We start from the raw sequence: 16,934 nt of genomic DNA on the forward strand, positions 1-16,934 counted from the left end.
AAAATAATGCGGCCATTGACTCGTGACCCCACCTAACCTGGAGGTAATTTACATGCACATAAACTTGCACGTTCGGTGCACATTTGTAATGTATTCTAGTATGAATTTTGACTGTAGGCCTACTACTCGTACTGTTAATAATCTTGTTAATATAGAATTCAATCAATCACCTTTACAGTACCTAATGAGATGGGTAAATGTACTATTTGTAATGATTTCTAGATTGTATTTTATTCATTCTGTTCCTCTCTTCTTTTTTTTTTAGAATATTTTTTATGACACAAAATAATTTCGTGACCCCACCGTCAGTGTTGTGGTCGTGACCCCAACTTTGGGAACCCCTGTGTTAGACCTTTCTTACTGACAGTTTATCTAATTGATCTAACCTCTATGGTTTGCAATCACACCAGACTTTGGTTGCTGGCTGAAAAACGTAGGTTGCACACGTCACCTTTTAGTGCAGTCTGCAAAGCAGAGCAGCTTGCAGTTTTGTCATCATGTTGCCAGGCAACCAAATGAAACCTTGAGGGTCAAACGTGCCAATAGAAAAACAGCTTTAGTGACATAGTAAAAACATACCCTCCCCCTCATTATCATAACACAACAGGTGTGGGCATGAGGAGGATGAGGGACTAGGACAGGTGGGTGGTGCTAAGGTGGTGGAGGAGGTGCTAAGGTGAGAACCAGGTATACTTAATGAACTGGAGGCGTGTCCACATAAAAACATAATTAAGAATTTCTGTACACTTTTTTGAAAAAAATCTTCCTCCTAGAATAACCATAATATCTGATGATTATGTTTTAGGGGGGGGGGGTCACTGAAAATCACGGCACCCCGTCTTTAAGTTAGGGTAGAGTGGTGGTATATTTTTATCATTATGCCTATTTGTGACACATTCTGAAACATAGTTTCTAATCATTGTAAGATCTGATATATATATATATACATATATTTTTATTTTTATTTTTTATTTTTTTCATATACAGTTTATACAGAATATTTTATCATTATGACTTTTTTCTCTGATGGAAACAGAATATCCTCAAAAGTCCCTCTTTTGACATTTATATAATAACGTATTTTCGTCAGTATAAGGATCTCACCAGTTAATAATAAGTTCACTTGAAGTTCTTTAAATTATTAAATGACATAAGTTTTTCCACAGAATGACAGTTGACAGATGTGAAACTGTGGGGGTGGATGTGGTCACAGAGAGAAGCCTGTACTTCATGTTTAGTGACGTTGCAGGCTTCTGATAAAAAGCAGATATGAAACCATCAACCCTGTGCCTTACAGACAACACATACCTCTCTGCAGCCACCATGTCTGCATGTCTCTATACCAGTATTTATCTAACTTGTTCATGTCAAGGACCCCATATTAATTTGCCCGCTGACCCCATCTGAACATAATTGTGTGCCAGCCTCCCCATACAAGATTGTTGTTGTTAAAATGCCAATCTTTACAAGATTGTTTTGAAAATAGCTATATTTTAGGTTTAAAGTGGTGAGCTGGTTTTGATGCTATATTAACTAATTTTGCTGGGGAACCCCTGGAACCCCCTCAAGGACCCCTGGGGGTCCCCACTTTGAGAACCACTGCTCTATACGGTAACCGGAATAGTGGGCAACTGAGGTTTATTTAATAGCCTATTTGATATTAAAATGTATTTAATAAATGAGGGGCCAAATACAAAATAATAATAAGGGTAATAATAATAATAATAATAATAATAATAATAATAATATTTATTTAAAAAAATATATCATCATCATCATAACCTTTATTTATATTTATATATATTTTTTGCATAATGTTCCTGTTGTTGTTGCTCGTTATTTGGGGGGGATTTAGTGCAATATGTGTTCTGGAACCGAATTAACCAAATTAAACAAAAAAAAAAAAGAAAAGTGACAAAAAAAAACCCTAAAAAGTAACAAACCCGTGGGAAAAAAAAGGAAATTAGCATTAACCGTTCCATTGTGTTAGGGTCTTTTTTTTACCCGTTTTCAAGTTTGAATAGGTAAAAAGTACCCTTTACATTTCTTTATTGGAACGAGGCTTCATGATATCCTCAGAAATAACCATTTTAATGCAACAATAAAATATTCTGATGGTCTCAAGAAAAAAGTGACACTTGTGGTGTTAGGGTCCGAAATGACCTTCATTATAGAAGATTTAATTAGTGAATTTTAACATTTTTATAATAGAAAACGAGATATTGAAAGATGAAATCGTAGCCCTAACCCAACATAATATTTTAAAAAGTGTTTATATGGATATGAATGTGTGACAGGGTGGAAAACGGGACATTCTTATTATTTTTTGATATTTATTTGATGCACTGTTTTCATCATCTTAACACCCCTTTTTACCTTTATTGTGATGATGCACTGTGTATTTATGAATGGACAATGTTTTCCCCCCGGTCCCCGAGCCACTTGGTATGTTCCAAACTGACAATGACAGCAAACAGCTGTAAGATTGACTGACCCAAGGGCGCCAGTCACCAGCAGCCAACCACTCAGTTCAAAAAGGCAGAGGAGAGAGAAGGACGGAGGAACAAGAGTGTGTGTGAAAGGACCGGTGCGACACAGAAAGGCCCAGAGTGTAGCCGAGGAAAAGGGCATGAGAGACGGGAGAGCGCGTGCTGCCAGCCACTGAAAGCCACGAGCAAACATTTGGCAGACGGCTCCTTTGTTATATAGACCCGTGAGAGACCGAGTGTGCAGAGGGGAAGGAGAGGACGAGAGCAGCAGAGACCAGACCATATAAGGAGCAGAGCCTGGAGTGGCTAGGACGACAGAGAGGTTAAAGTGTTGCACGCGCAACTCCGTCAGTAGGACGCAATCCGCGGCCTTCGGAGTAAGTTTCAATCCACGCAACACTCGTTTGTGATAGCCAATACTGCTAGCAGCCCACAATACCTTGCCTGAAAACAGATGAACTGGCCCCATTGCTTCTGTATTTTCAGACGGTGATAAGAAACAGACGAACAATTGAAGAGTCCTGGCTTGGTTTCCCTCCACCTGTTTTCCCCCAGTATTTGCACACGATTGTCTTAGTTATTTATAGCATTTTATTGTATTTAATAGCACCTGCACTTTACTTTGCAATAAGTATTTGATGCACATTTTGCTATTATTTACACTACTTGCTAATTTGCACATTCTGCTGTTGGCCGAAGGAAACCCCCGGTGTTGCACTTGAATGGCCTAAAGTCCACATAGTATTGAATGCACTTTATATGGCACCGCACTTTACTTTTGTAAAAGTAATTTGCCTGTTCTGCTATTTGATTTGCGCTCTTGCTATTATTGTTGTTTTGCCCCGTGTTTGCATTTTAGTTTAGTTTCGAGTACATTTTAGTTAGTTTAGCGGCGCCTTAGGAGGTTAGGGTTTATATTTTAGGATTGTATTATTTTTGTATGTGTTTTAAAGGCACAGAGGCCTCTTGTATCAGGGACAATTATAATAAATGTATGTTTACCCCTTTTTATCCGCTGTGTGGTCTCAGTTCCTCCTTGGTTTTATTGGTGTTGTGTTCTCTTTATGTATAAATACTTACCCAGTTATCTCGAACCTGTAAGAAGCCTGTTAAAACAAAAGGAGTTAACCCAGGAGTTCTTAGGCTCCTTTAATCCAAACCTAAGTGGCGTAGTCTGCAAGGTTAATTACTTTATTCCATTGGTATACGCAACAATTATCAAATTTGACCCGCTAACACTACAAGTGGATGCAGTTTTCTAACACAATGCAAGGGTTAAAGGAGGAGTTCACCCAAAAAATGACTTATTTTCTATCAATTGCACACCACATGAAGCCTTGAATTCATGGATTTATTTTTGTTTTTGTGGCATTCCTAAGACAATAATTTGATGAACGGGTGTGTATCCGGTAGGAGACACAAATAATCTACTTTGTGTCTCCTACCGTATACATTAGCCGGTAGGAGACGGGAATCAAATTATTGGCTTAGGAATGCCACAAAAACAAAAATAAATCCATGGATTCAAGGCTTCATGGGGTGTGCAATTGATAGAAAACTAGAAAAAGTGCTCCTCGGAGCACAGGTCTCCGCCAGGTCAGGTACGTTATTCTGGCCTCCTGGTGGCGCTATAATAGGCCAATGTGAAAAGGGTGCCATTTATTCTTAGGTCTTTCAAGGCAGACACTGCATTCATGATTTGAGGCATTTTGTTCCAAAAATGTGTTTTGCTAAATTAGACCTGCTGGTGGCGCTATAACAGGCCAGTGTGAAAAGGGTGGTATTTCTTCCTTGGCATAGTGGGAATGTGCGTGTGAAATGTCACGGAAATCGCAAGCTGCGTGCATAGTTTGAGGCTTTTTGTTCCAAACTGACCAATCCTGCAAACTTTGGATGCCAACCTTAGGCAATGAGGATGGAACATGGAAAATCGGACAGATCTGTGGTGATCACATGACTGTAGAGATGCTGTGTACCGATTTGCGTGATGTTTGGATAAAATCTGTAGGAGCAATATAAAAAAATGGGTTTTGCACAAATTGGCCTCCTGGTGGCGCTATAACAGGCCCATGTGAAAAATTTGGGGCAGAGGTTCTGAATTGGCATCCAGGGAGAGTGTGTGCACAGTTTCGGACCAACCGGGCCAACGGTGCCGGAGATTAGCTGGTAACACACGGACAGGACGGACCGACGGACACACACACACACGGACACACACACACACGGACACACACACACACGGACGGACGGAGGGTAAAACATACTCTCTCGCCATGCCTTTCGGCCTGGCGGAGACAACCATGCCTTTCGGCCTGGCGGAGACAATAAGTCATTTCTGGGTGAACTACTCCTTTAAGTGAAGACAGAAGTACATCCAGGTTAGTGTTATTATGAGATACTGGTCACACAACACAAAGGTTTGATGGAGAAATAAGCCAGTGGTAAGAATATTGGAGTCAATGTGCCCTGCTGGCATTTGGCCTCATCCTAGCCCCCCTTCACTGACCCAGGCCCCCTCAACATATTTCCCCCCATACCCTGCACCCCCCAACTCCCCCACCTCCACAACTCCCCGTATACCCCCCAACCACCAGCCCACACCCCATGGCCCCCAACCCACCTCCATACCCTCATACCCCCAGGTCCCTCAAGTCCATACCCCCCCCCCCTCCACCCCTTATCCCCCTGCCTCCATAACCACTCCCATAACCCCTAATCGCCACCCCACATACCCCCCATACCCTGTACCCCAAAACACCACACCACACCACCCCACCCCCAGACCCTCATATCCCCCCAACTCCCATAACCCCCACATTGTCATAACCCCCGAACCCCCACACCATCTTCCATGCAGTTACTACCTGTAAGCTGAGCCCAGCTGCTTCAGATGTGGAATCTGAAGCTGCTCGGTTTCCAGTGCAGCTCTGTTGATGTGAATGGGGGCATGTGCTCTCTGTAGCTGCCTGTAGATGGCGCATGTACACAGCAGAGCCAGCCGCCTACTGGCCAAAATGTGGGCAAATCTGACTCTTAATCAAAGTAAAACAAAAAGTAATGATAGTTGAAAGCATGAAAGCTAGCCTATTGAATGTCCCAACCCTTGATTTCCATTTGTGCAACGTTTGGAGACAATTGCACTACTGGTGTGCCATGAGAAGGCGAAGTATAAGATGCACTGAGTTAAGGTAAAGTTCACTTACCTGCCATCCTACCTAACTGGAGCAGCAGCAAAAGCAGGAGCCGGGCTCACATTTATAATTATTTATACAGTTTACAGTAAGAACAGTGTGATGTATTTAAATGCTTCTAACAGTTCTCAGTAAACCACACAACTCATCCTTCACATTTTACTTTATTGTTGTCATTAGAACTAACTTAAAGATGCAGTGCCATGATTTCTTTTCTGCCTAAAAATGATGATCAGGTATTATGATTATACTAGGAGAAATAATTTTCCCCAAAAAGTGTACAGAAATGGCTAAAATTAGACACGTGAAAACCAGAAAAGGCTCAAACTATGGCACTGCATCTTTAAAGTTTCCTTCTGACCGTTTGGTATCACAACACTGCTATCCACAAACCTAGTCCATTTGAAACCACACTGCTTAAGTAAAGCACATGCCTTTCAATGTGTCATGTATTGTGTATGTGTTTAGAGCACATATAACCAACTTTCCTACCACAAATGCAGGTGTTTTAATGTACTTCTGAGTCACATGGTATGAAGCTAGGTGTTTCATGTATAGCACATTAATATATGAAACATACTTTATTATAAAATCATTATAAAACGAATAAGTTATTGGATAATATGATATTTATTTAGCCATTTTTAGTCGCATAGTCAAAGGGTTTAGTCAGTCATGTCAATATCAGTCAGAGACCCAAAAGTCCTACGGATAAACTGAAGGAAGAGCCTAAACATTCAGTTTGAAGATGATACAAGAAATATAGACAATCATGATACCTTTGAAGTGAGTGCTTATCCCTGCTGTTTATCTATAGAAATGAGGTGCTGAGAACATGCAATATGGACCCTCAACTCTGTGGGGAGCAAAAGCAAGTTTGAAACACCAGCATTAGAATCTGTACAAGATTATGTTTAACAGGAGGAGTCTCCCTGTCTGTCTCTGTACTGAACAAACACAATATAGCAATGATTATATAGTGGCTATATCAGCTATAGTTTTTCCATTGTCCTAAAGATTTACATTTTGATTGGGTGGGCAGGACACACGTTTGGATTGGCTCTGTGCCACGCTAGAGCTAGAGCTTGTAGATCAGTTATTTTTGACAAGCGACACTGTCACTGCAGATTATAAAATGAGGTTGGTAAGAAAATGTAGAACAAAAGATACCACAAGGATTCGGCAGTGATGTCACCTTCTTGTGTGAGCGCTTCGGCTAAAGCATAGACCCTAAAAAGGGCTAAAGGCTATACGCACACTACCTATTGTTTGTGATGTCATTGTACTATCCTTGGTATCAACATCAGCTGGTTGGGGGAGGCTGGCATGTTGGCTGAACCTATACAGTGTAACTGTTTCTCAGCATCGGGACCCTTACTGGTGTGTACAAATGGAACCAAATGGTCCCGTACAAGTCCATTTGGTTCCATTTGTACACTCTCAGGGTTACATTAAAGGACAACTTTGTTTTTTTTACAACCAAGGTTTATATTTTAGCTTGTAATTAAAGTAAATAAAAGATGCGTGTTATTTTTTTTTCATTTACTGTTTTTTATAGTTTTAGCAATTTTCATGATATTTTTTACAGTGGGGAGGGGGCATTCTGTCCGGTGGCTAAATATGCATTTTTTTACACAATAAAAAAGGTCCTGTGGTCTTTGATGGCCAGATGTGAGTTATTGGGGGCTAGAAGAGCTACTGTAAATAACAATAAAGAAAACGGCAGGTTATTATGTAAAAAAAATACATATTTAGCCACCGGACAGAATGCCCCCGCCCACTGTAAAAAAGACAGCGAAAATTGCTCAAACTATAGAAAGCAGTACATTTAAATGTTTTAACACTCATCTTTTATTTACTTTAATTACAATCTAAAACATAAACCTTGGTTGTAAAAAACTAAAGTTGTCCTTTAACACTGAGGAGTTTACAGTGTATAGATTGTGGTCCCAAACATTTTATATACTAATACTAATAATATAACAGGATATACCCCTTGATGCATTGTTAAGAACACAAGGACGAAGTGTTTTAAACAATATTTGTTTATTGAAACTGGTTTGGCTTGTTTCACCTCCTATAAGAAGGAGGCTGCAGGGGGAGAGGGAGTGGTTAGTTTGGCTTGAGGCCAAGTAACAACACCAAGGGAGAAGTACCAGGGCCTTTAACCCTTAAGTTCTTGGTTTGTTGTATTTCTTAGTTTAGCCGTCAAGTGTTTATTTCTATTCCCTATTTTCTTGTTAACTTTGTTTGGCCAGTCGTTTTATTAAGTTATTGTCTCTGCCTAGGCTACACTGTAAATAAGCTGCTGTGACTGTGTGACAGCAGGGGTGCCCACATTTGGTCTACCTGCACAGCCCTTGTGATCTACTGATCTACCTTTTGGGCACCCCTGCTTTACAGTAACACGGAATAAATCCAAGGTCAAGATGAAATAACAATTAATCAATTAAGAAAAAGCTGTGTGATAGAAGTGAGATTTAAGAACAGATTTAAAAGAGGACATAGAGTTTGCCCTCCTGAGATCCCCAGATAGGTGTTCCACAGCCCAGGAGCCCGCATGGCAAAATTCCTGTGACCTTTAGTGAGAAATCCAGACACTGGAGCCATCAGTAGGGCCCTGAACTAAGTAATTAAGGTGTTGTGAACGGGAATGGATTTATTATTATTATTATTATTACCCGTATAATTACACGTTAGGGTAGAAGAGTTGTGTATTTGTATCATCATGCCTATTTGTGACACATTCTGAAACAAAGTTTCTGAGCATAAGATCTGAGATCAGAACTCTGACACTCCCGATATGTTTTTCTTTTATTCGCTTTCTTTTTATTATTATGATAAAAATGAAATGTTTTACATACACAAATTGTAATAAATAGTGAAAATAGCAGATCTACAAGCTCACAACGTGTCTCATCGCAATGCGTTGTGAGCTTGTAGATCTGCTATTTTCACTGTTAAACAGGGCTTAAGTATTAATTCATAATGTTTTTCTTTCTTTCTTTTTGTTTTGGGAGGGGGCCAGTTTCTTCTCTTTATTGTGTTAAGTTCCGTTTAGAAACTTCCCACAATAAAGTATTTTACATGGTTTCATTAATGTTGATAATGTTGATTCATAAGTATTATCTGACTGGGGAGTTAATGATTAACTTGTATTGTGTTTGCACTTTGGCCTGAGTCAACTGTGCCCTGCCTGTGGTTTCTGGTTTACAGCCAGTTCCATCCAGTCTAGTTACCGTTTTCTGAAGCCTGATCCTCTGCAACTTCCCTATTCTGGAACTCTTACTGTACTCTGTATTATTAACATGCTACAGCAACAATACAACTATATTGTGATAGTAATCATTGCTATAGAGTGTGTGTTCAGTAACAGGGCTGTGTTACCAATCATTGCATGATTTGTCATGCCGCCGGTCCCTTGGAGGTAAAGTGGCAGGGGCTGGGGAAAGAGAAGCTTAGGGTCTAGGGTACTCTAGAGGGCAGTGGTAGTGAAAATAGCTGATCTACAAGCTCACAATGTGTTGCAATGTGACCGGTTGTGAGCTTGTAGATCAGCTTTAAAAAAAAATATGAAATTCTCTTGAATAAAATTAATATTTGAAAATGTTTCTTATTTACTTTTTACTTTTTGAAAATCTTCTGAATTAACAATGATTAAAAACAAAATTGTAGTAAACGTAGAAAAGGGATTGAGAAGTAGAAAAGACCAAGACCCGCTGCAATCGTGTCCAAGCAGAACTTTAACCGAGATGTTCAACCCATGGTTCACACGGTGACGTAGTAGGGTGGAAGAGAATCAGAGGGAAGGACTCTGTAGTCGCCGGAGTACACCAAAAAAAGCTAAACATAAAAAAAGGTTTGAACAGGTGCGCATTCTAAAATCTAAAATGTAAAATAGCAACTGTAGATGAGAAATAAGTATATTTAGTTACTACATAACCTATTTATGATACAAAATGTATAGAACATTTATAAACAAGCTACTAAATAACTGACTCTCACCGCGAAGCACCACTACTTCTCTCTGCTAGAAATGACAAAAGCAAATTTAATAATCTTGATAAAAAAGCACAAACTAACTACTACACAAGAGCAATGTTGGTGTAATTATTTTGCATACACAAATTAGTAAAAATAAAAAATCATATTGCAGTATTTTCATTTTTTTTGTGGTCTGTCACCTCTGGTCTCCCCTCTCAGTTGCTTGCTGTCTCGGGGCAGAGGAGAAAGGGGTCCCGTTCCCTCCACGGCCAGAGCCGCTGGACAGACAGACAGATTGTTTATTTCATGGCTTGACGCTTTGCTATACTGGAGCGAAATTATTCTATACACACAGATTATTTAGAAAAATAAATAGTCAAGTCGGGTAGTTGACACAGGACTTTTTTTTGCCCAAGGGAGAGTGCATGATCTGCCTCTCCGCTCCACCTGTTCCCCCACCGTTCTCAGGGGGGAGAAGTAGAATGGGAAGCCCTTCAGACCACCATGTATTTTAGTGAAAGGTTATTCATTAATGAATAAATAAATAAGCACGTGCTGAAATATTTATTTATGTACACGTAAACAGAAGTACAAGAATGCCTTGTACAAAATGGCCTGTCAGTGAACAGGAAGATGAGGAGTAGGGCAGATACAGTACGTCTCTCTTCTGCCCGGGGAGAGGGGTCGAAGGATTGATATCTACATGCCGGTTCAGAGCTCCTAGAGCCTAGAGTGATCACACACACACTCGGGTGTGTGATAAGGTTATTCATTAATGAATTAATGAAAGTATGTAGTTACCCAAGTTTCACAATCTTCAATACTTTAACATGCACAGCTGCTAATTGAAAACAGACCTGTCTCCTCTCCCTCAGGAGAGACTAGTTGGGGTGAGGGAGGGACCGTCACAGGACACAGACGTTTTTTACTGCTTCCACTACTTATTGTTGGTTATTTATCATTTTATTTCAGTCCATATAACCATGTTCTTTTCTCTTTTTTTTTTCATTGTTTTTATCCCACAATTTTTGTAACCCATTTTTTCACCCAGTGCAAATTGCCTAAGCTGTAATCCTGGGTGCTACTCTCCCTCTACCAGCCTGGGGAGAGCCCCGAACTGAGCTCATGCTTCCTTCAATGCATGAGGAGCGAGCAGGCCGCATCTTATCACCTGACAGGGGGGAGTTTCCCCGGTAGGACGTAGCGCGTGGAAGGAGCACGTTATTCCAACCAGTTCCTTTTCCCCTCCATCATGCGCCCCGGCTGACCAGGGGGAGGCAGTATAGAGACCAGGATTACTGCATGTTTTTGTGAGGGTGCCTACCCTAGAGGACGTGGGGAGAACATGCAAACTCCACACAGAAAGGCCCTTTTGCCAACCCCACCTGGGTTTGGAGTCTTTTTATTAAGTTATTGTCTCTGCCTATAGGCTACACCAGGGGTGGGCAACTTTGATGATGGAGAGGGCCACTATATTTCCACACTCACTCCAGAGGGACACATTGCATATACTGTCGGGCAGACCTCTTATCTCCGTATTTTAACTTTTCTTCGTAAATTAATGCCGTACTTCGCCATTCTTTGTCACACAAAAGTTGCAAAAATAGCAGATCTACAAGATCAAAACGTGTTGCAGCGCGACGGGTTTTGAGCTTGTAGATCTGCTATTTTTAAATTGGAATCCTGATTTTTTTTGGTGCTATTTTTGAATCGGAATCCTGAAAAGTACAATTTTTATTTAATTTCAAATGCATTTAGTTATACTTATGCTAACTTTATGAACTAAATACATTGGACATAAAAAAAGACAACATAATTTTAATACTAGTCATTAAACTACTAATATAGACGTAATTAAAGCGGGTCATGTTAGAATGTTTGGAATTGTAACAGCTGAAATCAGTAATATATCAGTATTCCGATGTTAACCTGCGGCTGCGGGCCGCATTAAGTGAAGGTGGGGGCCGCATGTGGCCCCCGGGACGCCAGTTACCCATGTATGGGCTACACTGTAGCTGCTGTGACTTTGTTGGACGGTTTTGGAGAGAAAAAAAAGGGGAAAAAAGGTGCATTGTTGGATTCTGACCTTTGCACTAATACTACTGCTACAGAGCTACTGCTACTACTACTACTACTACTACTACTACTACTACTACTACTACTACTACTACTGCTATAGTAGTACTAACTACTAATAATAATAATAAAAGTTGCTTTACAGTAACAGTGAATAAGTCCACGGTCAAGATGTAATAACAATTCATCAATTAAGAAAAAGCTGTGCGATAGACGTGAATTAAAAAAATCACACCCTGTGTGAAGGAAGCGGTGCCTTTGGGGCGGGGCTTAACTCATTTCAGTTCGTCCCTATTGGTTGTCTGAGTCCACGTACCAAATTGTTACTTGGTAGCATGCTGCAAACTTGAGTTATGGCTGTTTAAAGGCCAGCCAATGGGAAGACAGAGGGGGCGGGGCTTAAGTAATTACAGTTCGTCCCTATTGGTGGTTTTAGTCCATGTGCAAAATTTGTACTCCGTAGCATGCTGCAAACTTGAGTTATGGCTGTTTAAAGGCCAGCCAATGGGAAGACAGAGGGGGCGGGGCTTCAGCAATTCATGCTCATCCCTATTGGTGGTCCAAGTCCACATACCAAATTTGGACTTGGTGCCATGCTGCAAACTGGAGTTATAGCTGTTTAAAATCCCGTGCTCAAACGGGCGGACAGACATAACATACGCTGGGGGTCCCTGGACAGAGGGGGCGGGGCCTCAGCAATTCATGCTCGTCCCTATTGGTGGTCTAAGTCCACATACCAAAGGTGGACTTGGTGGCATGCTGCAAACTGGAGTTATAGCTGTTGAAAATCCCGTGCTCATCCCGGGCTCAAACGGGCGGACGGACATAACATGTGCTGCGTGTCCCTGGACCCTGCTTGGATAACTTCAGTAATTCATGCGGGTCCCTATTGGTGGTCTAAGTCCACATACCGAAGTTGGACTTGGTGGCATGCAGCAAAGTGGAGTTATAGCTGTTTAAAATCCCGTGCTCATCCCGTGCTCTAAACGGGCGGACGGACATAACATACGCTGGGGGTCCCTGGACCCCTCTTTGATAAGCAGTGGCACGTGTGGCCAAAGAGAGCAGAGATGGCATAGGCAATGTCTAAGTCCATGTGTGTGTGTGTGTGTGTGTGTGTGTGTGTGTGTGTGTGTGTGTGTGTGTGTGTGTGTGTGTGTGTGTGTGTGTGTGTGTGTGTGTGTGTGTGTGTGTGTATGTGTGTATGTGTGCGTGTGTTTGTATGTGTTGCTTGTGTGCCGTGCGCATCCCAGGCTAAAACGTACATACGGACAAAGTCAAGTGTAGAGCGGTTGGCACCGCTAAAAAAAAAAAGAGGACACCGAGTTTGCCTTCCTAAGATCAGGCAGGGAGTTCCACAGTTCAGGAGCCGGCATGGCATAAGCCCCGTCACCTTTAGTGACAACTCCAGACTTTGGAACCATCAGTAGGGCCCTGTTCTCCAGTGGTGGAAAGTAACTAAATAATGAATGGATCGGTTGATTGATTTATTATTATTATTACCCTTATTATTATTATTATTATTATTATTATCATTATTATCATTACCATCATCATTGTTTTCTTTGTTGGGAGGTAAAGGCTATATTTTGTGATAATGTTTAAGGCAGTAAGACTGTGTTGACCATATATGGAGTGTCAAAGGCGGGTCAAGTTCAAACACAGAAACGAAAGCAATTCTAGACACACAGAGAACCATTTTAACACAACGACACAATCACACAACAGTGAACAGTCTCACATTTAGGCTGCTACATGACACATCAAAGCAAATAAAGGACCAAAGCTTACAGCTTAATGTAAGGTAAGAACTTTTATTATACTACAACCACTTGGTTCACACTCAAACACTTTTTAATACACATTCAGTGAGTTCTACCCTATTACCCCTCCCCCACTCTTCCTCTCGATCTCTCTCTCTCTCTCTCTCTCTCTCTCTCTCTCTCTCTCTCTCTCTCTCTGCTGCTGTGGTTAATTATTAACTGTAACTTAATATGATTTCACAATCTCGACCAAAATATGTAGAAGACAGAGCAGAAGTTACATGTTGATCATTATGAATGTTTATCTAATGCCATAAGTGACATGCAGCATTAGTAGCCTGCCAGTAGACCTATGTCATTACAACAGTCACTCCACAAGAGTCACCTCGACTAACCTCGTGTCACCAGGCTTTACGCAGCACAAGTTCTCAAAGCCTGGCTTTCATTGTGAATGAACCAGTGTGATCCGGTTTAGAGCCCGCCTACTGTAGCCTCTAATTTACACTCACACATACATGTATGCACCGTTTCCGTATCCGCTCCAGACCCAGACCGGATCAGCATGATCCTACAGTCTACAGTACCTACAGTTTACTAGAATCACGTTACTTCTGCAGAAGTTGCATGTGGTGAAGATTTCTTTAGGGTGTAGTTTTATAGTCCCTTAGTATTTATGAATGTAGTATTTTTATTTGTTAAAAAGAGGTTCAAAATGGACAGTTTTACAGTCAATATAATTTTATCATGAAAATGTAATATCTCTTTTGAAACTATTGAATGAGTCCAGATCTTAAAACTGAATAGGACTCCACACGTTTTGTAGTGAATAAAACATTATTTTAAACATTGTAGAGTATGTTAATAATACAATAATACAACATCCACATTCAACCACCACTGTAGTTTTGTTTATTTTATAAATAAATGTTTTAATAAGTAAAGTAACAACAGCGTGGTCGTTTGATTTAGATCCTGTGGTCTGGGAAGACACCTACTGGTTGACTAGAAGTACTGCATGTAGTCTATTTACATGCTATCGCCTCATACCAGGTTCATGTATGTGTGTAATCTCTCTCTATGTCAAGGTCATATTGGGAATACAGTAAAAATAGCCTATTGTTTGTATGAACACTGTAATAAACATGTATTGTCTTGTCTGTCTTCAACCATAATTTAATTAGTCGATGTCACTTTCTTTGCCACCATATTTTTTTTTTCCTGAAATGAATCTACGTAACGTGTGTGTGTGTGTGTGTGTGTGTGTGTGTGTGTGTGTGTGTGTGTGTGTGTGTGTGTGTGTGTGTGTGTGTGTGTGTGTGTGTGTGTGGGTGGGTGTGTGTTGACAGACAGTAGGTGTGGGCCACAGAAGTCATGGATCATGAAAATTCTGATGACAAGAGTGGCAGGTTGGACACAATTATTTAGCATTTTCTTTGAGTTTAACATTGAATAATAATAAACAGTGGTAATGATAATAATGATAATAATTAAAACATAAACAATGCAGCATCATCCAGGAGACTGAAGGACAGAGAACAGAGATGTCTGCCAGTGGTGATGTTGTTGTGGAAAGTGAACCGTCTACGGCTCAACGTGATAACTTCAACACAGTCACCAGGATCCCAGAAAACAGGTAGGACCACAACATGTTCAGTTTTTTTTATCGTCGCGGTTGGGTGGAAAGCTTGTAAGTTTTGGGTGGCCTTAGCTGTGCCGGGAGGGGATTGTCTGATTACCTAACGTGCAATCACGTTTCAGCATTTCCAAGTTCCCCCATGAGATGGGAAAGCCTCACTCTCATTTGACTGCTGTTTTCAAATCATATCAGGTCATTTACATTAAATACATGTATGCTCAATTCTAATTCAGAGCAGAGAGAATAAATACTGCTCAAACAAAGTATTCTCCATGGCACCAGAGAGGGACAACACCTTGTCAACTATGTTGCAAGCCTAACATTTTTAATTCTAACAGAGATTAAAACAACCAGTTTCAAAACCGAGTTGTATTGCAGGTTAGGTTGTATTGTAAGGCAGATGATAATATGTCTGTCTGAAAGGGCAAACATAATTATTTTGCTAATAAGAAAAATAAGTAGAGCATTTGGGATGTATTACACTGCATATAGTTCAGCCCATAATAAATAAGTAACAATAATAATAATGGATTTTATTTATAATACACTTTACATTTGTGAAAATCTCAAAGTGCTACAGTAGGCAATTGCATAAAAAAGAATCATCACACCATTAAAAAACATCTAAGAAAGTGAAAAGGACATAAAGCCTAGAGTTAAAACCAGTGTACTGTAGCTAAAAAAAATGCTTTGTAAAAAGGTAGGGCTTTAGTCCTCTCTTAAAAGAGTCTTAAGACTTAAAGAGTTTTTTTTAAATTCCTCAGCTGACTGACTTGTATTGAACTGTACCTTCATGTGCTTTTTCCTGCAAACTCCAAAAATAAAATAAATAAAGTATTCAATCAATCTCTTTCACATGAACTGATGCTAGACACTATTACTCTGTGTACTGTAGATTAGAATATCATACAAAGATGTTGGCCATAAATAAACATTTGTAAATGTTTGTTTACGTTTGTTCATGTTGAAATGCAACATGCTGGAGTTTAAATCCCATAGCTCGAGGGTACTGATTGGCAAAGGAAGCAATAGGAAATACATCCAAGATATGTCAGGTCTTTAAAATACTAGGGAGCCCTTTAGAACTGTGTGTGTCACATGTTTTATTTGTGTGTGTGTGTGTGTGTGTGTGTGTGTGTGTGTGTGTGTGTGTGTGTGTGTGTGTGTGTGTGTGTGTGTGTGTGTGTGTGTGTGTGTGTGTGTGTGTGTGTGTGTGTGTGTGTGTGTGTGTGTGTGTGTGAGTGACAGGATGAAGCAGGATAGAGGGGTGTCCCCTGCTGGATCCATGGGTCTCCCTGGTCCCTTTCAAAGAGAACTCACAACTCCAGACTCATGGTGAGAATGATCAACATGCTTCACAGTTAGAAACTGGATGGTTGCCTACACAACTACATGTATCAAATAATAATAATCATCATCATGGTTATCGTTGATGTTTTGGTTACCAGCATACATCTCTGCTTTGTTTCAGTGTGGGAGCGTCCCCTGCACCTAGCTGTCTGTCTATGAAAAGTGACTGGTCCATGGGTCAGCCTGGTAACTTTAAAAGAGAACTCACTACTCCTGACTTAGGGTGAGAATGAACAAACTTGCTTTGCAGTTATAAAAACTAGATAATGATAAATAATAATAATAATAATAATAATAATAATAATAATAATAATAATAATAATAATAATAATAATAATAATAATAAGGGTAATAATAATTGTAATAATAATAATAATAATAATAATAATTAGGTTTCGAGAGCCTGTAAGGCTTCGAACCCTATTACATTCCTTGGCTTTCATTA

General features: G+C 40.2%; 2 protein-coding genes across 6 annotated transcripts in view; one reads left to right on the forward strand and one right to left on the reverse strand.

Annotated features, from left to right (window-relative positions):
* phactr4a (phosphatase and actin regulator 4a) overlaps positions 1-16,934 on the reverse strand; it is a 369,306-nt gene that overhangs the window by 282,329 nt on the left and 70,043 nt on the right. The gene's annotated exons all lie outside the window — the stretch shown is intronic.
* Positions 1-16,934, forward strand: part of LOC311061566 (GTPase IMAP family member 8-like) — a 107,261-nt gene that overhangs the window by 31,837 nt on the left and 58,490 nt on the right. Inside the window, exons 1-5 of one of the 5 annotated variants that reach the window (XM_084080245.1) lie at positions 13,425-13,544; positions 14,850-14,909; positions 15,011-15,136; positions 16,388-16,474; positions 16,611-16,712. The exons of 1 other annotated variant lie outside the window; for it this stretch is intronic. In XM_084080245.1, coding sequence (XP_083936371.1) covers positions 14,875-14,909; positions 15,011-15,136; positions 16,388-16,474; positions 16,611-16,712 — 350 coding nt within the window. In that variant the 5' untranslated portion in view covers positions 13,425-13,544; positions 14,850-14,874. Of the gene's footprint in view, positions 1-13,424; positions 13,545-14,849; positions 14,910-15,010; positions 15,137-16,387; positions 16,475-16,610; positions 16,713-16,934 lie in introns of those variants that run through there. 3 more of the 5 variants (XM_084080246.1, XM_084080247.1, XM_084080243.1) reach the window with 3 other exon arrangements.

Source organism: Gymnoscopelus microlampas (genome assembly GCF_963454915.1).
Source record: "Gymnoscopelus microlampas genome assembly, chromosome: 15".
In the NCBI taxonomy this organism is placed as follows: Eukaryota; Metazoa; Chordata; class Actinopteri; order Myctophiformes; family Myctophidae; genus Gymnoscopelus; species Gymnoscopelus microlampas.